Raw genomic sequence first — 24,020 nt, 5'->3', positions numbered from 1 at the left:
TGAAGCGCTTTGAGATATCTCGAAGACTTGATAAGGCACTATATCAAATGCAAGGATTATTATTATTGAAACCACTGAACTGTCTGTCTTATTCTGTGGTAAGACAAACTCTGACAGCCCATCATCAGAGATGTTAAAACTGAGTTTTTATTTCCCATGTGAATTGCCACATCAGCTAGTAGAAGAATTGGTTTCCACTGACTTCTCAGGCACAAATCTATCTGCAACATAAGTGACTAGAATTGAACAAACACTGATCACAAAGTGTGAGATGGCCACCTATTGACTGTTTGATCCAATTGCACTCAATGCAGTTTATGTATTGGGAAAGTGTTTAACAAATGTATGTCTTCATATGGGACAGACACTTCGGTGGTTTCAATAGACTATTCAGTGGTTTCATTAAGAAGAGCTGTATCTAGAAGTGTAGGACCCATGAAACTGTCAAATTGATCATTATACTGTTCTACTGCTATGTGTTTTGCCTCTAATGAAAAAATCACCGGACACTTGTACAGCTGTACCTTTAAGTGAAATTTTGCTGATCAGTTTGTTGGACCCGATCAAGGCTTTTTGGCTGTTTTTTTCCTTGTTCGGTTGCGGGCGGGAATGAGGAAGAAAAAACGGTGTGCAAACCATTTCTTTATCTCCTGTCTGGTATGGTTCTGAAGAGAGAGGCACGTGCAAACAGATGCTCCGTGTTGTGTGAGAAGTGAGACAAAAAAAACGAAGAGTGCAATGTCCGCGTGTGTGTGATCACTATGTGGCCTTGCTGGTAGGTGTAGCCATATAGGGAAGGAATTTGCGAACAAGATAGTGTTTGTTAGGTGAGGAGTTAAAAACTGAGAGACAAACAAGAGAGTCTGGCAGTTAAGAGTTGAACGAAAGGCTGAGTAAACAAGTTAGGTATAAATGTAGCCGGTGTAGCCGTTGTTTTTTTTAGACCTACACAGACCAGACAAGAGCAGACTGGAGAAGATAGCGAGATGAAGCCACTGTAGCTCTATTAATAATAATAATCATTGCATTTCATATAGCACCTGATCACATTTTCGAGACGTCTCAAAGCGCTTCACGGAATATTCCGTAAAGTGAATTGACTGTATATTTTGTGGGCGAAACGCGGCAGCCAATTGCGCACAGCAGCGTCCCACACACAGCCGTGGGTTGAGTGAACACATTAGAGAGGACCTGGGTTTGATTTGCTGACAGAGCAAAACCTCAGGAAAGTTTCCTGATTACACAAACCTCTGTTCACCTAGCAGTAAGTAGGAACCTGGTAGTTAGTCGATTGGTGGATCGTTTGTCTGGGGTAATAATCCTTTCAAACATTCTTTTTTAAAAATATATAATTGTGGAACGCTGCTGTGCGCAATTGGCTGCCGTGTTTTGCCCACAAAATATACAGTCAATTCACTTTACGGTCTGTTCTGTGAAGCACTTTAGACGTCTCGACGACGTGATAAGGCGCTGTATCAAATGCCAGGGTTATTGTTATTATTTATAAGCTCCCTTCTGAGATGTCTCTTTCTGAGGCTGAAGAGCCCTAACGTGTTTGATTTCTCATAGCTCATCCCACGAGCACTTGACAGCCATCAATGCTCCACATATAGTAGTAGAACAGGTGCTTATACAATATAATAACAAGGAGAGGTTCATGACACATAAAGTTCTTGCAAGGGCGTAAAGCCCTCATGTTTCCCTCTGAAACGTTATCTACCAGTTTGTTTGTAGAGCTGAGTGACATCCCTGGCTTTTTGTACCGACTGATTGAGTAAGCGGTGTATTATTGTTATGGTTTTGTTTTGTATGTGAGCAGCAGTTAAGCTGCGCGGCAGCCAAAGGTTGATTCTGTTTATCCTGGACACACGTATTGACCTGCGCACACAAACCACATGAAATTGGGCTCAACACACATATAAAGACAGTTTGGGGACGTTCACTCAACCCAAGTAGATAAGTGGCATCTACAGGTTCATTTGCTCTTATCAATGCGTCACTCTCTCCAAACAGACAATGAAACATGCTTACCTCATCCCGTATTTATATGAAGTATTCATTTAAATGAGGGTAAGCTCTTGGTACAAAAGGGAATTTGTAGTACCAATTCAATAATATAATAATATAATATATAATACTAATCCTTGCATTTGATATAGCGTCTTATCACATGAGTGAGACATCTCAAAGCGATTCACACGCTTTACTGTAAAGTGGATTGACTGTATATACTGACGGCTATTGATATCAATGCCAATTAATATTTCAACTCCAACTTGCATTTACAGTATATAATGGCCTTCAGTCAACTCACTTTACAATATAGACTATATTCTGAGAAGCGCTTTGAGATGTCTCAACAAAGTGATAAGGCCCTATATCAAACACAAGTATTATTATTATTATTATTATTAAGAAATCAGAGATATAGGGAAGTGCTACGGCACTTTTTCACTTTTATGAGAAAAATCACCTACTTTAATTTATGAGAAAAATCATATGTGCGTTTTGCAATGGTGAAAGTTAAGTTACTCTTACAGTGTCACAGCATTTCAGACCATAATGTTCCTTGGCTGAGCACAAAGGAGAATTATTACATTGAGATATTAACTTGTAATGGACGAGATTTGTTACATGGTGTTCTTGACTGACGGTTCCTTTTCTTTGGTCAGCCAGGTGTCTGACACACGCAGAAACCCAGCACCATGCTTAAGAGCATCCAAGCCCAACTTAGAGGTCCACGCATCCCACCTACACATGGAAATCCCAGAGATATTTATTGGAATGCAATGACCTCTCTCCCTGGAGCGACACATCCTGCTTACCTAATTCCAGAAAGTATTGTGGGCAGGTCGACAAGAACGAAAGCCTGGGGACTCCAGAGTGTCAGTTGGCGTCTAACCAGCTAAAACCACATAACTTGCCATTGATATCGCTGTCTGGCAAGCTTTCCCGCTGCTTGTCCAACTATGACCACCCCCTCTGTTAGAGCCAATCACCAATCATCGGTTGACGAAAAATGATCACTTTTTTTTGTAATAATAAAACTCTAGGATAAAGGAACAAACTCATCCGATAAATTAAATAAGAGCAAAAGAACATTGAAGTATGTTTCTTGAATAAAGATTGTGGAGCAGCTTTTTTGTAATAAAAAAAACTCTCTTAGAATGTTCCCCGACCTCCAGAGGGAAGTGACATCCCGTGGGAAATGTTCAAGAAGATGAACTGGAATTGTTTCTTGTCCTTGTAAAAAGAAGTGAGAAAAACACTGGGACTAGAGTTCATTCTTGATAATGATAACAATAATAATAATCTTTGCATTTAAAATAGCACCTTGTCACATCAGTGAGACGTCTCAAAGCGCTTCACACAATATACTGTAAAGTGAAGTGACTGTTTATTTTGTGGGCAAAACACAGCAGGCAATTGCGCACAGCAGCGTCCCACAAACAGTCGTGGATTGAGTGACCAAATTATTATATTTTTTTAAAAACTTGAAGGGGTTATTATCCCCCCCGAAAACTGATCTGCTATTCGAGTAACAATTGGTTTCTTACTTACTCCTAGGTAAACAGAGGCGTGTGGAGTAAGGAAACTTGCCCAACGTTTCTTCCTGCCCGGGAATCAAACCCAGGCCCTCTCACTTGTGAGGCGAGTGCTCTAACCATTGAGTTCCATACATCCCACCGACATGGAAATTCCAAAGATATTTGTTGGAATGGAATGTGCACTCCCTCCCTGGAGGGAAGCATCCTCCTTACTTAATTCCAGAAACTATTACGTGCAATTCATTCTACAGTGTATTCTGCGAAGCGCTTTGAGAGGTCTCGAAGGCAAGGATTATTATTATCATCATCATTAAAGGGTTTCCACACGTGTCAGCTGTCCGGCATAACCCAAAATACAGGGAGCAAGCCTGAGTATGGACTGTCTAATCCAGTCTGTTCCTGATTTGAATGAAACATTTTATTTCGTGCGTTTTAGCACGAAAGGGACTGTTGGGGGAGGGAGGGGGTCAGGTCACATCAAGTCAAGCTATTGGAAAGAGCAGCTTCCTGAGGAGAGGCAGGACATTCTGACACGTGATAAATAGGTATGTTTCAGCTGCTGCGATCACTTAGCAAACTCTGCCCGTCTCCTGGTTGAAGGGGAGGAGATTATACTTAACTCAATCTGATTGTAAAACCACAACTACCTCAGCAAGTCTGGCTGGCGGAACTCAAGCAGTGATTTTCCAATGATAAACTAGAACTAAGTATTAATCTTTATTTGAACAAGAAGCCCAAAGGAGGGAGCTTGCTGTGAGATCTTTTTCTGGACAAAGTCAACTTGTTGGACATTCACAGATTCTCAGCAAACATGCCACTCGCTCGATCACTTTCCATGACCTCTTTAAATGGACTCCCTTTGTGGGAGGATGAAGATTTGCTGGTGGAAGACTTGATGTTGTTTGAAGTTTCCTGGGAAGTTACGAACAAAGGTTAGTTATTATTATTATTGCACACAGTCAATTTACTTTACAGTAATTTCTGTGAAGTGCTTTGAGACATATAGAAGACGTGATAAGCGCTATATCAAATGTAAGGATTATTATTATTATTTATCTAACAAACAATTGCAATAATAGAAAGGCACTGGGTTGGCTAAACTTCTTGGGAGTTATTCCAAAGTTTTTTTTAACTCTGATAAAGTTTAAAGGTAACCAATTATTTGGTCTTTTTTTTATCTGGGGATGATTTGTGAGTTGATATTTCCCCCCCCCCCCAACCCAAAAAAAGTTAGTAGTTTTTTTTAGTCGTAATTAAAAACTCAGTGACCTTTAATTCCCAGTTTGCTGTGTTTATCGGAGCGCTGGGGGAATGTGTGACCTCTAGAAGTTATTCATTTACTCTCAGAGCCTGAACACAGCCTTACTATAGTGAGAGGGAGGGGGAGAGCGAGAGAGAGAGAGCAAGGTTGGGGACTTGTACTATTGCAGGAATGTAGCTTCATTAACTAACAAACTCTCCCCTTAAACAGACAGCTCAAACTCACACAAACTACATCACTGGCCTGAATGAAAATGGGAATCCACTTGACTCATGCCTTAACCTGAAAAAGCCCTCGCATGTATTGTACTTATGTGCTTTGAAGTTTGCAGAAACTTCTTCATTTAAACACTCACTATTTTCCCCCACAGTTATATAAGGTCACAGACTGTAAGTAGTTCATGGTTTCTGCTCTGTCTGAAAGCATTTTTTTGTAAAGATCTCCCTTTTCGCCAGATGGCAGCAAACTATGCAAATTGTAGCCTAGCTGGTAGCAAACTGAACTGTCCATCAGTAATCTAATACCTTTCCCAGTTACCATCTCCATGTTTAAATGTTATTTTGCTATTTGAATTAGAGTCAGGTTGCTGGCTAGTTAAGAGCTTGGAAATTAATGGGACCAGGGCTTCAGACGAGTTTCAATTACAAAATGCCTCAATTTCTAAATATCTCCACACAAATACTCTTATAATAAATTTGCATTGGATACAGTGCCTTATCAACAACAACTTACATTTATACAACACAAAAACAACAAGATTACATTTGTACAGCGCCTTTCACGTCGGGAGGACGTCCCAAGGTGTTGGACAGTGTACAGCGTTTCACATATATATATATATCACTATCAAAAAATAATAATCCCTTCAAAATTAATAAAATCATAATAATTTGGTCACTCAATCCATGATTGTTTGGCTGCCGCATTTCGCCCACAAAATATACAGCCAATTCACTTTACAGTATATTCTATGAAGTGCCTGAAGATGTCTTGAATGATGATTGAAGATGTGATAAGGCAACATGTGAAATGCAGGTAATATTACTCTTAACTGTACAAAACCCTATTTGACGGAATTGATTTTGGTCGTGTTTTATGGCTTTTATACGTGATCTTGCTTGTGTTTCCCCAGTTGGTGGTATCTTCACAGTAATTCAGACGAAAGCTAAAATCACAGTTGATGAATGGGGAGAAAACTACGTGTTGATAGGTCCGTACTATGAGCATAATGTGAGGAGTCAAGTAGAAGTGTTTGAGCCAACCAACCCAGCCTTAAAAAAGGCCATCGACTCACTGAATTTCCATGGATTCCAGGTAAAGGGGATCAATTGTCAATGACTCTGGAACAAGGATTTGCACAGGTTCACTATTGACACAGCAGTGCTGCATGGCCACAGCTTTAACGTGGTATACATGTTGATAAATTACAGCTTTAAAATGCCCACAGTTTCCCCACCCCCACCTCAATCCCTCCCTCCACCCCAGGCTCAGCGTCATGCTCTCCCACCACTGTCAAGCGCTCCGGGACACTACCCTGCATATATAAATACAAATACAAGTTGTTGTTGTTCATTGCAGTCCACCTTATCTTGTTCAATTGGAATGTGATGTCCCTCCACTACGTTTTTGAACTCCTCACGGCGAGCGTTTAAGAGACGAGCAAGTGGAGGACTGATCAAGTATTCGAGATTGATTTGCATTGCTTCGCTGATTCTGAGTGTGTTGGAGCAATACACAAACCGTTACAGTACTTTGTACCCATCCTGTATTAACATTCTCTACGCTTGCTAAAGGATTGAGAATCGATTATCAGGCAGAAACCTTTCCTTATGAAGTGGATGAAGACATTTTAAATATTTATATCACTTGCTCTTGTCATACCATGTTAGTAGCTGATTGTGGCACTGAGAAACTAGTCATTGCAAGTGTGTCAGCCTGACTCAGTTGGTAGCACTCTGGCCTCTGGTTGTGGATTGAAGCCTACACTATACAACTTGGAACTTGTATAATCTTGGCTGACACTCCAATATGGTGCTGGGGGTGGGGTTCCACATTGTCAGAGGTGCATTCTTCCCAATGAAATATTACACCGAGTTCCCGTCTTTCTGTTTAGATGGACGTTTAAAGATTACGACGTGTTTTACCGGCTTGGAGTCCAATCCCAAGTAAACTGCTTCAGAATCCTTTGTTTTTGTTGTGTCTTTGTGATGCTCTCCAATCTGATTATTGCCCAGTACGTAATAGTAGAGAACTAAAGCTATTCACAACTGTAGGGATGGAATTTAATTTTTATTTCCCTTTCAAATCCAGATTTAAAACTAATATTCTCAAACAATCAATGCGGCCTTTAAATGACCCCCATCGTATTTTAATAAGGTTGGATTTAAATTCAATTTAAATCTATTGGTTCTGCTCAGTACAAAATTGTTATGTTGTATATTTATAAGAGATGGTGTGTTTGATAATTTGGAACATTTAATATTGGGAAAGCAATAAAAGGGAAATAACATCCAAATGTTTGGGATTTAATTTGTGCAACAGCAGTAACATCCCATCTGATTGATTGTAATGGATACGTAATCTCCAAGTCAAAACAGAACAACAATCTTGGCAAAATTCTGTTAACACAGCACTCGTTCGTAGGTAAATCGCAAAGGGGAAAAAAAATTCCCTTCTGTTTACATTTCCAATATTTAAAGTTCAACAAATTTAGTTAAATATTTTATTTTGACTCGATCAGTAGAGTTATGGGACCCGACGTGTCAAGCGACTGCCAGGGTGGAGGAAGGCCAACTCGATGGACCTTGGTTTTCTTTCGCCAGCAAATTCTTACGTTCTTATATTGCAGATTAAATATTTAATCTTTACTTTACATTGGCAGATTATGTTTACAATTTGCACTGACTCCTGGAATATTTCCTCAGGTTTACTTTGGCAGATGGCTGATCGAAGGCGGTCCTTATGTGCTATTATTTGATATTGCATCAGCAGCCTGGAATCTGGACAAATGGAAGGCAGAATTCTGGGAAGCTTGTCATATTGGCATCCCCAACCACGATACGGAATCTGCCGACGCTCTAATATTTGGATCGCTCACTGCTTGGTTTTTGAAAGAGGTACAGTCTTAACGTCCGCTGCAAACCGATATCTTAGCAACTTTTGTTAGGTCAGGGTTTCTAGGGATACGGGGCAAAGGCGGGTGATTAGAATTGAGGTATAGATCAGCCACGATCTAATAGAATGGGGGAACAGCTCGATGGGCTGAATAAAGCAAAAAAAAAAAGGAGTGAAGTATGAATTGTTACAAAGAAATGGTAGTGGAGTCGGGTAGCTCAGTGGTTAGAGCACTCGCCTCGCAAGCTAGAGACCGGGGTTTGATTCCCAGCAAGGCAAAATATTGGGCAAGTTTCCCAACGTTTCGCCATGCTGGGAACACAGTTGTTAGTCAGTTGGCAGATCGCTTTTCCAGACGTAATAATTCCTTCCAAAACAAATAATAAAATGGTCACTTCAATCGATGGCTGTGTGTGGGACGCTGCTGTGCGCAATTGGCTGCCACGTTTCTCCCATAAAATACACAGTCAATTCACTTTGCAGTATATCTTGTGAAGCGCTTTGAGACGTCTGGAAGACGTGATCAGGCTCTATATCAAATGCAAGGATTATTATTATTATTACAAATGCCATCTTACTAACGTGGGCGTTTGTAAGAGGCTAGTCATGACTGTCAGCCTCGGGAGATGGTACTGGCAGCTTTTCAATATGTGTGGTACAGTTGATCTTTACATCACTGTAGTTAGCTTTCACTATGTTAGTCAGTGTTGGCTGGCATTTAAATGTTTGCTCTATGGTGGAGGAAAGATACATGGAGATTAAGTGAAAAGAGCTGGCAAGTGAACAAGTGGCAAGTGGCAAGTGTCCCGCACCAGGCTTCGGGACCACATCACTCCTACCCTCGCTCGCCTCCACTGGCTCCCCATCCCCCAGAGGATTGATTTCAAGATCCTCATCCTCACCTACAAGGCCATTCACGGCCTTGCTCCCTCCTACCTCTCCAACCTACTATCCCCTACCTACCTGCCCGTACCCTCCGTTCCTCTGGCTCCGGTCTGCTCCACGTCCCCCGCCCCAACCGCCCTACTATCGGTGGTCGGGCCTTCAGCCTCTCAGCCCCGAGGCTCTGGAACTCCATCCCCCAGTGCCTTCGCCGCTTCCTCCCTCTCCTCCTTCAAGGCCGGTCTCAAAACCTTTCTCTTTGACCGTGCCTTCAGCTCCCCTCTCGACTCTCTTCCTCCTCCTCGCTCTCTCCCTTCCCTCCCCTCACCCTGACCATTTCCCCCCTCCTCTCTCCCTCCCTTCCCTCCCCTCACCCTGACCATTTCCCCCCTGCTCGGGTCATGACCCAACTGTGCAGCGCCTTGGGACGTCCTCCTGACGTGAAAGGCGCTCTATAAATGGAATCTTGTTGTTGTTGTTGTTGTTGTTGATGAACAAACTCCCAATAACCAGATGATACTCAGCATTGATTTATTAAAAAAATCCAGTTGGTTAACTAAGAATTCTATATCTAATGTTTTTTGCATTTGTTTATTGGCTGCAATAACCATTGGGGGTTTAACGTGGTAAATGAAAGATGCACTCACTGTCTTCATGAGAGTGTTTTTTGAACTAATGGACTGTGTGGTTGCCTAGTGTGGTGGCCTTAACGAAGGCCATTACTGTGGGACTTGTGGATACTGTTGTGATGAAAATATAATTTGCCTCGTCTGTCTCTCTCGCTTCCCACCACCCCCTAAAAATAAATTTGCCAAAATATTTTTCATGAAGATTATGCACCTTTTTGAATGAGCCATTTTGGTGAAAGATCCAATCTTATTACTTTAGCCTTATGAGCGTCAGTTGTAAGCTGTTTGTGTTTTTTTGCACGATTTAATAAGGATGCCTTCGCGAATTGAGTGCCCGTGTCTCCATTCATTTTAACGTCGGATTTTCGAAATGTTCCCTTTTGCCAGCTTACTGATAAGTTTCAGGATAAACCGAACGTGATCGTCCAGTTCCATGAATGGCAAGCGGGAGCTGGTCTGGTGCTCAGCAGATACAGGAAACTCCCCATTGCAACAATCTTCACCACCCACGCTACCCTGCTGGGCAGGCATCTGTGTGCAGGCAATGTTGATTTCTACAACCAACTTGACAAGGTAATGCTATTCACCGTGCCTTTGCCAGGTCTTCTGAATTCAAGGTACACCTGTTAGACCGTTAGTGAGTTTTTTTTGGCCTACTTTACAGTCCGGTATCTTGAATATTTTCTGGCACAAATGAATGTTGGTTGGTTGGTTGGTTGGTTAGAATTTAAACGTGCGAGTTACAAACTTGGAAATTCCCACAGCACTGGGAGGGGGGAGCAAGTGGGTGGCTATCAAAGAGCCCGACTGACCTAGCCGCTCCCTTCACTCAGCGAGCGCCAGCCTGCTTCATTTCCCCTGCCCACTCCACCCCACCATCAGTGAGGGAGTGGGTTTGCACCCATTCTGTCCTTGCTCTCTGGAATTCAATTCTGGTGTCCTTCTAACTTGCTTCCTCTCTCCCCTCTTTCAAGGCACAACTTAAAATATACCTCTTTGACTGCGCTTTGTTATCTTTCCCTTCCCCACCTTCCTTTGACCTCCAAACCCAGCATTGTGAAGCGCTTTGAGAGCGCTTGCTGATGGTGAAAGGCACTATGTTTCTTCCCAGCACCCATCACTATAAGCAATGTGTGGGTGGGAGTAAAGTAATCAATCGAGCTTGTGTATGGTGAAGCTCTCAGGGATGATCTCTCTTGTGGAATGTAGAATTTCTACTCTTTGTCCCAGTTTAACTTGTTTCTATGGATTTCACCATTGGTCAATTGACGAACATTTAAGTTTGAATTACGTCCGTTTATTTGAAAACTCACTGTTTGTGAATTTAGCAGCTGGAAGAGCTAAGTTACTAAGCATGGCAGATATTTGAAACCATCAGAAGCAACACTACTCCATATTTTCCAAATAGCTAGTTTTGGGGGCAACATTGGTATAAATTAATTGTATCTGGTTTTAAGATTACTATTGTGGTTGGAAATTACTGATGCAATTGTATTTGTTTTGCAATCGGGCTATCAGTAAATCACCAAAGCTCCGAGATAGTTATTTTGCTTTCCACAGCGTTTTGCAATCTAACCCTCCTTGTCCCCAGAACATTTTCAGACTTGTCAATTGTCATATTTTCAAATTTGACAACAATTAGACTAATCGTACAGTGTCCTGGTGAATGCTATGGTACAATAATTAGATCACTCATAAAACTGTCAACAGTGGGATTACTTAGCCTGTTTCAGTACTACATTAAACCAGCAATTAAACACATTATTTGACTTCAAATACATATTTGTCCAAATGCAGTATTCCATTTCAATTGGATTTACCTTCCAAAGGGCATTTTTCATCCAAATCGATCTTGTGGATCAAATCTGAAGTGTGGAAGTAATTACTGTGAGTGTTATCTCATCAGGGATTACGGGATTATGAGTAGCAACCTGATAATACTGTGATAACTAATGATACTGTTCAATTAGCATGTTGCTGGGAAACCCTATGTAGGGGCTTGGGTGTTGGAGATGCTGCTGGAATAGCAGCAAGTATGTTGTTGTGGGTGAGAGAACAGGGCTATTGTGTGTGTGTGTGTATATATATATATACAGAATAAGCCACAAAAGTACTTAAACAGGCACGCAATTGTCTGCAAACCATTCTCATTTGGACTTTCAAATTAGGAGTCCGAAGTTCACTAGTGTATGCAGTGGCCATTCTAATAGAATGGAAACTAATGCTACACGTGAAACGATTTCTTGAAGACATTTTTTTTGAAAAAAAAGACTTTAATCTGTTTTTTGAATTCTCATTTGTCCTTCAGCGGCTGGCGATGGAATTTATCTCCCCGTTTGGTCCTTTGAGCCTGAAATTATATTGAATGCTCTCTTGCCTCCAGCGATTTGTCCATCAGTGTGATTTTTAATGAACAAACCACAGATCGAACCACAGTGATTTACCAGCCTCTTGGGCTTTGCTAACCTTTTTTCTTATTACAGTCACGAAAGCCTTGTTAGAACATCTGATCACTCAAGTAAATGTTAGACTGTCAGGCACTGTAATAGCGAATAGTTGTTGAATTGTCAATCGATTGCCTTAGAAAGGTATGATTTTTGAAAGTTGTTTCTTGACTACGCCTCTATGGTTATTTTTAAAAGAAAAACTTGCATCGTGTCTTATTTCTGAAGTGAAAGAATCTGCTTCTTATTGTACTTTTTTTATTATTGTTAAACAGTTCAACGTTGATAAGGAAGCAGGAGAGAGACAGATCTATCATCAGTATTGCATGGAACGTGCCAGTGCTCACTGTGCACATGTGTTTACAACAGTGTCTGCCATCACAGCGATCGAGGCAGAACACATGATAAAGAGAAAGCCAGGCAAGATTGATCAGCCTAACATTTATGCTCAAGCAACTTTGTTAACTCAAAGTTTCAATGGAGTAATTCTGGTTCAATTGTGGAGTCCTATACCTTACTGGTTACAGCGCTCGCCTCGCAAGTGAGAGGACCTGGGTTCGATTCCCGGACAGGGCGAAACATTGGGCAAGCTTCCTCGCTCCTCTGTTTACCTAGCAATAAGTAGGGACCCGGTTGTTAGTCGATTGGCGGATCGCTTTTCTGTGGGTAATAATCCCTTCAATAATTTTTTTTAAAAGTAATGATTTGGTCACTCAATCCACGACTGTTTGTGAGACGCCGCTGTGCACAATTGGCTGCCGCGTTTTGCCCACAAAATAGTCAATTCACTTTACAGCACATTCTGTGAAGCGCTTTGAGACGTATCGAAGACGTGATAAGGCATTGTATCGAGTGCAAGGATTCTTATTAAAGAGCTTTTATTAATGTAGGATCCAATAAATAACAGGTTGTCGATTTTAAAAAGAGTTCTGATGCAAACTGAATGCACTTTTTTTTAAAAAAAAAGACACGACTATAACATTAAAAGCTGTTTTCTCTTGGATCCAGATGTCATCACACCTAACGGGTTAAACGTTAAGAAGTTCTCTGCCATGCATGAGTTTCAGAATCTGCATGCTTTGCACAAGTCTCGAATTCAAGAATTTATTCGGGGGCATTTCTATGGGTATTGTATACTGTCTTTTTTTCTGTTTAGTGTCCATTGTAACACACTGCATCTCGATATCTGAGAAATTAGACTAGACTTGAAATACTGATTCATCCAATGATGCAAGTTTTAACTTCAGTCTATATTTGAGGCTAACGTCCCTTAAACGTAGTTCAACTACATCCATTTATGATATTTTAGGCGTCTTCAGTTTGTGTATTTACAGTCAAGAAATTGTAGAGGGTAATAAGAATAAGTACTGTACATTTAGGAATTTGTAATTTGCTGAGAAATTTTTCACGGGATGTTTTAATCAGTTTCCAGACAGACTCAATAACAACAACAACAACAACAAGATTACATTTGTATAGCGCCTTTCACGTCGGGAGGACGTCCCAAGACTCTTATCAAATAAGAATATTTTATCTAAATGTCTGCACATTATATGAATTATGAGAACTTTGTTGTGAACATACCTGAGCAGAAATCTAATCTAATGCAAATTTACCGCATATTATTGCAAATTACCACTGACTACTTTGATCACTTTCTGAAATCTTGGTTTCTGTCCATTTCTGGTTTTCAATGAACAAAATGTTTCAAATCCTTTGCAAAAGAGATAAAGTACAGTTATTTTAAGTGGGATTGGAATGGCTAAACTAGTTACTGAAAGGAAAGATACAACCCCCTGGTTCTCTCTACCCTCCCCCTCTCTTGGTTTACTTGGTGAATGTATTTCCTTTTCACTTTCTGGTGTATGTGGAAATCCAGCAAAGTTTTTAATAAACAAAACAAAGAAACACAGTAAAATGAGTTTAATGGAGTCGGGAGTAGGATCCTAGCAATACAATGATCAACCATCTTAATGACAACATCCAGTAAGATCATTATACTCACTATTGGTGAGGGAACCATAGTTATTTTGATGTGGTAGTTCAGGATGTCAGCGTGACACGATTTATGGAATATCTATTTAACTACTGAATTCAAATATTTAACATAGTCATAAAATGGTAAGTTAAAGAAATTCTTCATGAAACCTGGTTCTTTGATTCCAGACACTTAGATTTCAACTTAGAAAAGACCCTCTTCTTCTTCATTGCTGGAAGATATGAATTTTCAAATAAAGGAGCGGATTTATTCATGGAAGCTTTGTCCAGATTAAATTTCCTCCTCCGGGTAAGAATGTAGGTTTGTTCAAAAAAGATCTTCTTCAAACTATTCCACAGCATAAAACTATATTTAAACCTCTTATTAGTTGCTGTTTTGGGTAATATAGATTGTTGATTGCGTTTAAGATTGCATTTAAGATGTAGACTTAGACTAAACTTGTTGAGATGCGTAACATCGACTGGTAACTTACCTTGAATCATAGTAATGATTTGACGTCTGGGTTCTAAAGTCAGCAATTGCATGGTGCGCAACGCACAGGAAGTGACGATCGTACCACCTGAAAGTCGGATATTTTCAAATTTCAAAAAGTTTCCCCTCAAATCCCCAAAGAATATAAGCATCGTCAGAATATTCAACCACTGAACACCACTTAACCCGCGCTTGCTTGTAAATAGTGCCATTTCACAAATGTTAAATCGACATTTTTCTACTTTATCTCAAATGACCTTTAACGGCAGCTGGATTGGCAAAGCAGAGGGCTTAACTCATCTGGTTAATGTTGCGTGTCAAACTTTGCATATACTGTAAAATAATCCAACGCGAGCATGTTTTTAAGTTCATCTATTCAAAGATCTTCATTGAAGAGCAGTGTTTTTTTTTTGTGAGCGCATTTAGAAGCTAACAGGTCTGACAGGGCTCCAAACAAAGTTGTTTCTGGCAAAGTGATTCGCTGAATGAATCTCTCGCCCATGAAAACACAGCAAATGAGTTTCTTTTGTTCAGGAGACCTCGTGCTGTTAAATGGCACAACACCAAAGCGTGTTTATAAACCCTTTGTGACATTTATCCAAACTTTTTAACTAAGCTATTTGTAAGGCTCCTTTACCTTATCTTGCTTTCCTAACGCTTAAAATCTGGAGAGAAAAAAAATACAACTGGGAGCATAGCTTTTTAATGATCAAATTAGAACTCTCCACCCCCCGGGAAATTAACGAAATGGCAGGACAGCACACCGTCTAGCCTAAGGCTCCTGTTCAGTCGGTGTCTGTGCCCATGGGCTGGAGAAACCAGCCAACATATGTATTCCTGTTCACTGACCCTAGCGTGTGTTTGTGCACGCATGTGTGTGTGCGTGTGCGTGTGCGCACACAGTGAGGGAGAATAGCCGAGCTCTCAGTAATGATGGCTTCAAAGTTGAAACAGCCCCCTGACACCTTCTATAGACTTGCACATCACGAACGATCACTGCGGTAAATCACCATTTTCAGTGAGGGGGGTGGGGTGGGGGGAAGAAACATCCTGTTTCAAATGATAACCAGTTCAGAGGTTAGAAAGCTTTCCAGGTACATTGGAATGATCTTAATCCGCGTGGACAAGATTTAAGCAAATGAAAGTACTTCAGTCTTGGATCACGTGAGGTTCCATTCAGTCGTGCCTCACTGCTCTTGTTGGTTTTAAAACATTGGAAAGTATAAAAAGAACAGCTATAGAAAGGTTCGCAAGATCCATTCAGTGGTCAGTCGGTTTAAATAAGGCATTGGTTAAAACCCTTGGCCTCTTTGCCTCACCATCGCTCACAGCTGCTGCTTCACAGATGTTTTGAAGGGCTTTTAAAATAAGAAATTAAACTCGAAAGACAGGCAATCCTGACTGATGTGTTTATCTGGAACGATTAATGCGAGCGTGCATTGGGGCTGCATTAAAATTCATCAGTCTAATGCTAACTGTACTGTTAATAGAGAATCACGGCTCGGGCAATGTAAAATAGGACACGGTAGCTTCCAGTGTTCAGGCCTAATTGAATGATGATGGATTAAAATGTACATTAATGAAGTGCTGTACTCAGGGTGTGAAGTACCGGTCTTGAATATAATGTGTATTTTAGGTGCACAAGTCGGATGTAACCGTGATAGTGTTTTTCATCATGCCCGCCAAAACACACAACTTTAATGTGGAGACGTTGAAAGGACAGGCCGTACGGAAACAGCTATGGTAAGCTCATTTGTTTTTAGTATATACTCTTCACCATCCTCGTTTGGTTTAGTGCCATTGCCAGTTGCCTCACTGTCCCGCGATGTGGTGAGGAAGCCAAACTACCTCAGCATCACTCAGACGTATTAGTTGCGTACAACGGAGCTGCATTTGTGGTTCAAAAAAAATGAATCCCAAACAACCTTGTAGCACTTAAACTGATTTCCGAGTGGCCGCCTGTGTCACTCTCTGCGTGTAGCACCTACGTAATGTGCAGCAAGCGATCTCTTCTCGATGATCTGGAAGTCAGACACGTTTTGCACAGGACAGTGTGCATTCACAGTGAACAAGATCTGGCACGTGTGTCCCAAACTACAGAGGCAGTTCAGGACATATGTGCCTGCGACCGCCAGGAAGGTGGAAGGCAAACTAGATGGACTTTGGTCTTTTTTCGTCCAGCATTTTTTATGGTCTTATGAGATCTTCAGTCAATGGAATCCACATTGGAATCCGCCTTCTAACAAAGCACTTTATAACCGGGTTCCACTGTAGTACCATCATGAGGAGGAAACGACTGCCTTCGCCTCACTCTGCAACCGACCCCTGGTGATGCAGTACATCTGAAGTGTGAAATTGCTATGTTCCGCTGGTGCAGGGAACTAAACCGTTCCTGAACGTAGGTTCTAAAGGCAGGTGCTCCGGGGAGGGGAACGAAAAAGTGGATGGAAAATACTGATCTATGGGATTCAATGGAGTTTTCAATTTGAAATCTTACACCACAACAACTTGCATTTACACAGCGCCCCCTCACCCACGGCAGCGTCCCAGAGCGCTTGAGAGTGTCGGAGCACGGCACTGTTTGGGGGGGGGAGGGGGAGGGGGAGGTGACCGTAAGCACAGGTCGAAGTGGAAGATCTTCAGGCACGACCTGAAGATGGGGAAGGAAGGGACAAGGCGGAGGGAGGGATAGAGGAAGAGTTTTAGTCACTTGTGTAAATTCTTTGTCTCTTTGTATTTGAGTACAGAGTTTTTTCGGCGTTAAAGGACAACCGGTTTCCTCTGTCTTCCCAAATGAGCTGTGTGCTCTGTCACTAAGTGCCAGTTAGAACTACTAACGCCTACTTACTCTTGCAGCTGAAATTCACTGCAAACTATTACTGCGTATTGATTCAAGCGTTTCATAGTTGGCTTTTACTGAATTAAACTGCAATTAATTGCTGCAATAAAACCTTAAAACCAACATTAAATTAAACCACAGCTTTGTGTGCTTAACCACTCATCACCTTCAGCCATCAACCGAGCCTGTCCTTTCTTTAGCAGCTGACAAGCTCTCTGGGCTGTACTTTATACTGCTCTTTTCTAAAGCGTTTTTAATAAGATGGAGTCCTGTAGCTCAGTGGTTAGAGCACTCGCCTCGCAATCGAGATGACCTGGGTTTGATTCCCGGCAGGGCATAACATTAGGCAAGTTTCCTTACTCCACACCGTCTGTTTACCGGGCAGTAAGCAGGAACCCGGTTGTTGTTCGTCAATTGGTGGATTGCTTTACCAGGGGTAATAATCCCTTCGAAAAAAAAATAATAATTTGATCACTTAATCCAAGACCATTTGGAAACTCCCTGAAATAACCTGATCAAAGAACTGCATGGCCTTTATTCAGTGTTTCTCTATAATGAATGAACGATTTAATGTTCTCTACTCACTGGGACATTGAATAAGAATCTCACAAAATGTATATCCTTTGCAGGGATACTGCTCATATAGTGAAGGAGAAATTTGGAAAGAAACTTTATGAAGCATTATTAAAGTAAGTTCAAATTTATGTGCATTTGTTCCAAGCCGTTCAGAGCACTTGTTTACAAATCTTAACTTTAAGCTAAAACAGTATTTTTATATAATATATAATTTTTGATTTGTCAACACAAACAGACATATAACTTGTATAGGATTGTCCCTTGGACTGAGCATCAAGTGAGAATGCGTAAGTTTACATTAGCTCACCATTTCAGCTTCTATTCTGCTTGTTTGTTTCTAGCATTAGACCAGCTTTCCCTTCTAGTTATTAGAAAAATCTGGGAGAGGGTGGGTTTCTGTCGACGGGAGTCCAAATAGCACAAGTGCATTACACAGTACTCGAATAAGCATCTTTTTAAAACTATACTGCTAACATTTCTTAAAGCATATAAACTCGCTACTAAAATCCACTTTACCATACGGTCAAATGTCAATTGTTATAGCCGCTCTACGAGCCCAGAAATGACTGTGATTTTTTTTTTAAATTGTCTAAATCCCCTGAGATGTCGTTGCTGTTTTGGCCCTGTAATTACAGAGGGGAGATTCCAGATATGAACAGGATTCTTGATCGGGATGACTTGACCATCATGAAACGAGCCATCTACGCAACTCAGGTATAAGTGGCGGAAGTGCAAATGGCTGCCTCACAATGTATAAACAGTGACTTGAAGATCTGGGTTTGTTTTTAATGGCTTACAAAATATTGCATGTGGCTGGTTTTCATTTCTAACCAATAGAAAACTCTATTTGTGATGAAATACCGTCTCTGTCTTCCGGCTTGTGACAAGGTTCAATGGTTTAATCGCTTGCTTTATTTTTATCCTGAACACACTTGTTTTGTTTTGTGGCCATTGATCAGAGCTTTGTTGTTTGCTATCTCCAGCGTCAAACCTTGCCTCCAGTGACCACTCACAACATGCTGGATGATGGCAACGATCCCATCCTCAACACTGTCAGGCGAATCGGGCTGTTCAACAATCGGATGGACAGGGTCAAGGTAGACATTTCAGCTCGTTTCCTTTGAAGATTTACTGTTAGACCAAACATCAAGTCATAATAATAAAAATAATAATAATAATCCTTGCATTTGATACAGCGCCTTATCACGTCTTCTTGACCTCTCAAAGCGCTTCACAGAATGTACTGTAAAGTGAATTGACTGTACATTTTGTGGGAGAGATGCAGCAGCCAATTGCACACATCAGCGTCCCACAAACAGTCGCGGATTGAGTGACCAAGTGGGTCATGTTATTCACATTGAAATATTCAAAAGATTCAGTGCTTAGTTTTGCCCACAACTATACAAATATACAGTCAATTCACTTTAAAGAATATTATGTGAAACACTTTGAGACGCCTAGAAGATGTGAAAAGCACTATATCGAATGCAAGGATTATTGTTATTAATTGGGTTGTAGGAAAAATTTTATCTTATAAATCTGGTGACTCCATTCACATATTCCATTTTTCTTTTGCGAGATGCAAACAAATTGTCACTGGACATGTCTTTATTCCAGATAACATTACTAAATAGCCTCCTATTCTCTTGTCTGTATACCTTAACATAGTGCTTATTTCTATTCTTCATTATTTTTTTATTTTTTTTGTAATTGTAGATTGTTTTCCACCCGGAATTCTTGTCCTCCACAAGCCCACTGTTGCCTATGGATTATGAAGAGTTTGTCAGAGGGTGTCATCTTGGTGTCTTTCCATCCTATTATGAACCTTGGGGATACACACCCGGTAAGTGTCCCTTTAAAATAAATCTCTGAAAGGGCCACGTTTAGAAATGTCGGTTCTCGTCTCCGGAAAGCAAAGCCCCAAAGTCTAGTGAAAGCTAAGAATCTACGACTTTATCTCAATTGACACCTTTCACGAGAGGAAATGAGCGTGTGTGGGGGAGATGGGAGTTCCAGCTCTTTATCAAAGAAGCCAGCTGTAAAGCTCTGTCCATAACTAGAACACACATTGCCTTGCCTACCCAAAGGGAAATTCTTAAAACTGCTCTTGTTTTGAATTGAGTGGACCCAATCAATGCCTTTACTAAATAATTAGCTCTCGCGTTTTAAAGCTTAGTTTTGAGCCGATCAATAAAAGACCGACCGATGCTAATAAAGTATTTGCCTCGTCTTTTCCGCAGCCGAGTGCACAGTCATGGGGATTCCCAGCGTGACCACCAACCTCTCAGGCTTTGGCTGTTTTATGCAGGAAAATGTAGCTGATCCAACAGCCTATGGTGAGTGTTTGTAATTAAATACTGTGCCCACCAGGTAATAAAAATAATAATAATCCTTGCATTTGATGGAGCGCCTTATCAAGTCTTTGAGGTGTGCTTCACTGAATGTACTGTAAAGTGAATTGATTCTAATTTGTGGGCAATGTCTGGCAAAGTCGTGGATTGAGTGACCAAATTATTATTATTTTTTTTTAAAAATGCATTGGATACTAAATCCTTGTGTTCTCTTCACGTTTACGCAAAAAAACCCCAAAGCCACGCTTGCAAACGTTCATGCTGCTTCACCCTGGTCTGTCTTTAAGGAATTTACATCGTTGATCGCAGATTCCGATCTGTAGATGAGTCCTGCAATCAGCTGACGCAGTTCATGTTCGGGTTCTGCAAACAGTCGCGTCGTCAGAGAATCATACAGAGAAACCGCACGGAAAGGCTATCGGAACTTCTAGACTGGCGATACCTGGGCAGGGTAAGCTATTTAATAATAATGATATAATAATAATAATAATCCGTACATTTGATACAGCGCCTTATCACATCTTTGGGACGTCACAAAGCCCTTCACAGGATATACTGTAAAGTGAATTGACCGCACATTTTGTGAGTAAAACACGGCAGCCAAATGCGCACAGCAGCGTCCTACAAACAGTCTCGGGTTGAGTGACCAAATTATTATTTTGGTGCGAGGAAACTTGCATAAGGTTTCGCCCCACTCGGGAATCAAACCCAGGTCCCCTCGCTTGTGAGGACTGCTCTAACCAGTATGCTGCGGGACTTAATAGTCATTGAATTTATTTTGGGGGGAATAGTTGAACAAAGTGAACCGAGTTATAATTTGGTTCTGTGTCTCACGTTTGGAACTTGAGGTGTCTGGAGTGTCGCGCATCTACTTGGCAAAGCAAAATGCCCGTGTCCCTTTGTCACCACGTTTTGTTGCACGTGGTAACCAGAAGGATCTGTGTAGTTATGATTGTATAATCGTGGTGTTTAAATCTCCAGTGTTACATGCACGCCCGTCACCTCGCTGTGTGTAAAGCCTTCCCTGAGAAATTCCAAATGGAACCAATTGCTCCACCGTTGGTAAGTCTATCTATACAGTACAAACTTACATTTAAATGGCACCTTTCATGTCGGGAGGACGTCCCAAGGCCCTGGGAGATGGGATCAGGGAGGATGGAGGGCAGGGAGAGTGACTGAAGGCATGGCTGAAGAGGATCTTGAAACATGCCTTGAAGGAGGCGAGGGAGGGAGCGAGGCAAAGGGAATGTGGGATGGAGTGGGGGCGGAGAGGCTGAAGGCCCGATCACCGATGGTGGGGTGGACCTGGAGGGGGACGTGGAGCAGGCCGGAGCCTGTGTTTTGTACAAATGCAACCTGCAAAATTTCTTTGATGTCTTAAAAACTCTGATTTTCTTTAAAATCAGACCGAAGGTTTCAGATACCCACGGCCAGCCTCCGTGCCACCGTCGCCCTCTGTCTCCCTGCATTCTAGCCCACACCACAGCGATGAAGAGGACGGTTCTGATAACGAACACGAGAGATACGATGAGGATGAAGAAGCGGAGAAGGATCGGATCAACATTAAAGTCCCCACTAAAGCGAAGAGCAAGTAGGTTTACCCCAAATGAAGCAGGTGACCCTATTTCACTACAGGAAATGTGCTGCAACTGTATTTACAATGACTGGAGGGTGGAAAATAGGAGTATTTAGGTATCTCAGGCCGAATCCACAAAGCTGTGTTAAACTTTATTCTGTGAGAGACATAACATTTTGGCTATCGAGCACCAAAGTGGTCATTTTGTTTGGAGTGGTTAGGATTGGGTGTTTGGGGTTTAGATTGTAATGCTTGATGTTCTCATTTTTTTTTCTCTAAAATCTGTCCTATAAACATCACTGTAAGAATGAGGTTCATCATTTTCGCTTTGTTTAACTTTGCTTTCAAATGATAGACATCTAATTGTGTTTTGGATTATCTCTGGCTTCAGATGAAGAACGTTAAGCTTTCCTTTGGGATTATAAATTGCCTGCTTTGCGACACTGACATTTTCTGCTACCAATTCGCTCGTGGGGATATTCTGGCACCAATGTTACACATAATTTAGGGCGACCATTTTAGTCTATTTATTGAATTTTACTGTTGGTTCTTTAAACGGGTACATTTCATCAGGCCATCAGTCGTTTGTGATGTGTTCTTAGGCAATCGTGTAGACGTGTTTCTCAATGACATGGCTTTAGGCCTCAGTCAATGTTTGTGCTTCCTGATCTCTTGTAGCTTCCACTAAACTATTTGTTTGGTTACTCTTGGTCTGTTTGCTGTAAACCACCCCCGCCACCACCAACCAAAATAAAAACTAACTCAATGTATAAACTTCCTGTTTAACTTCACTGAGGGCTGCTCCATTCTGTGGTGCTGATATCCAGACAGATGCTGTTTATCATGTCAGTTATTTTCATGCTAATGCACACACCAAAAGTGTGACAAAAAATCACAAAGTGAAAGATTTTTATCGCAGTGATTAGAATTAAATTGTCACTCACGGTAGCACAATATAAGAAGTGGGGAGAATCCAATATTAAAACTGGATCTTATTGGTTGGGAGTAATGCAAACTCTTGTGGTTCACTATTCTTTTTTTTCCCTTTACAGCAGTTAAAAGCACAAGTTCAGCTGTTTACTGAGCTGGGGGTGTTGAGTGATGTAGTGTAGTAGACCGGCAGACAAATGTCTTCAGTAAAACCATCCATCATAGCCTTTCCATCTGCATTACAATTGTGGTGTTCAATAGACATCTTTCTAATTCTGTACTGACAGTGTCATTGAGCTAAATGTTCGTCAGCAGTTCAGGAGACGTCCAAACTTGTATTGCTTTATTTTTTATGTAAACCATTTTATATGTTGCTGCTCTCTGCAGATTTCTAAATGTGTGTCTAAACCACTGACCATGCTCCCTAATTAACTTCTCTAACATCACTTCCTAGAGTTGTGTAAAACAACTTTAGTGTTGATGCAGGTGTTATCTCCTTTAATGTGAAAAAACCTAACCGTTCCTATTTCCCTTTCCCTTTGATGAGCTACATTCTGTAATTGGAACATTATAGTATGAACAATTATGATAGTCGTTGTTCCATCACTTGGTTTCAAAGGATTAAGAAATAATTGCACATCTTACAGTATGTCCTGTGTTGCAAAAGCCGAATATTAGCAACATGTATTTACTGCTGCAGCTTTTGACAATGTTTGTACTTTTGTACAAACTCCAGTGATTTTAGAATATTCTATTTCGTAGAGATGGTGAATGAAGTGCAGTCGCTCATCACAAAGACGGTTCAAAAGATCAATTGTGTTTGTAGTAAACGACAGGAATGTTTGTCTTGCATTTCTGAAAAGCTTGCCTGTAAATAACAGCAGTGCATCCGAAAAGGACTGTTAAGTGGTCTGTTTATAGCTACTCTTTCCAGAGCATTACACCAACTGGAATGTGAATTGTTTCTTTGTTTTAGTGTAAAATTGTTTAAGATTGACTATCTGGATTATTAAATGAACTCTCTCTTTTAAAATGCAAACCAAATCTTTTATCCTGTCAATACAGCACCATTATTCACTTGTGTGATATGTTTAAGAATATTGCTTAAATGCTGCAATTTATTCTTTAACTTGCACTTATGCCAACTGATTTGCAGTTAAAGTTGAACTAAAGTCCAAGAAATTGTGTATTTTTGATAAACATAGGTGTTTAAAGGAAAAATAAAAGATTCATAGACTGGATTTATTTTGCGTCCCTTTTTTTGTGGGCTAAAAAGAAATTAAGGTTCTGGGTTCTGTTAGGATTCATATACTTTAATAATTTATCTGAAGAGACTGAGCTTCCATTTGTACCTCAGTACTTAAGGGAGATTAAATCGCAACACATTTGTGTTTTTTGAC

General features: G+C 40.9%; 1 protein-coding gene across 2 annotated transcripts; it reads left to right on the top strand.

The window, feature by feature from the left end:
* The first annotated feature begins 4,089 nt into the window (after positions 1–4,089).
* gys2 (glycogen synthase 2) lies at positions 4,090–23,978 on the top strand. 2 transcript variants are annotated; one of them, XM_007897280.2, is made up of 16 exons: positions 4,093–4,480; positions 5,942–6,123; positions 7,734–7,925; positions 9,822–10,007; positions 12,154–12,298; positions 12,887–13,004; positions 14,045–14,165; positions 15,985–16,091; positions 17,817–17,876; positions 18,399–18,477; positions 18,747–18,860; positions 19,480–19,606; positions 20,004–20,099; positions 20,402–20,565; positions 21,096–21,176; positions 21,521–23,978. In XM_007897280.2, the coding sequence occupies exons 1-16, from the start codon at positions 4,360–4,362 to the stop codon at positions 21,707–21,709; spliced, it is 2,082 nt and encodes a 693-aa protein (XP_007895471.1). In that variant the 5' UTR covers positions 4,093–4,359; the 3' UTR covers positions 21,710–23,978. The 2 variants fall into 2 exon arrangements, with proteins under 2 accessions (XP_042191634.1, XP_007895471.1); XM_042335700.1 differs by lacking the exons at positions 21,096–21,176; positions 21,521–23,978 and having other exon boundaries at positions 4,090–4,480; positions 20,424–20,500.
* Positions 23,979–24,020: the final 42 nt, after the last annotated feature.

This window comes from Callorhinchus milii, unplaced genomic scaffold (genome assembly GCF_018977255.1).
Source record: "Callorhinchus milii isolate IMCB2004 unplaced genomic scaffold, IMCB_Cmil_1.0 Scaffold5, whole genome shotgun sequence".
Classification (NCBI taxonomy): domain Eukaryota; kingdom Metazoa; phylum Chordata; class Chondrichthyes; order Chimaeriformes; family Callorhinchidae; genus Callorhinchus; species Callorhinchus milii.
This window is presented reverse-complemented; position numbering and strand designations above follow the sequence as displayed.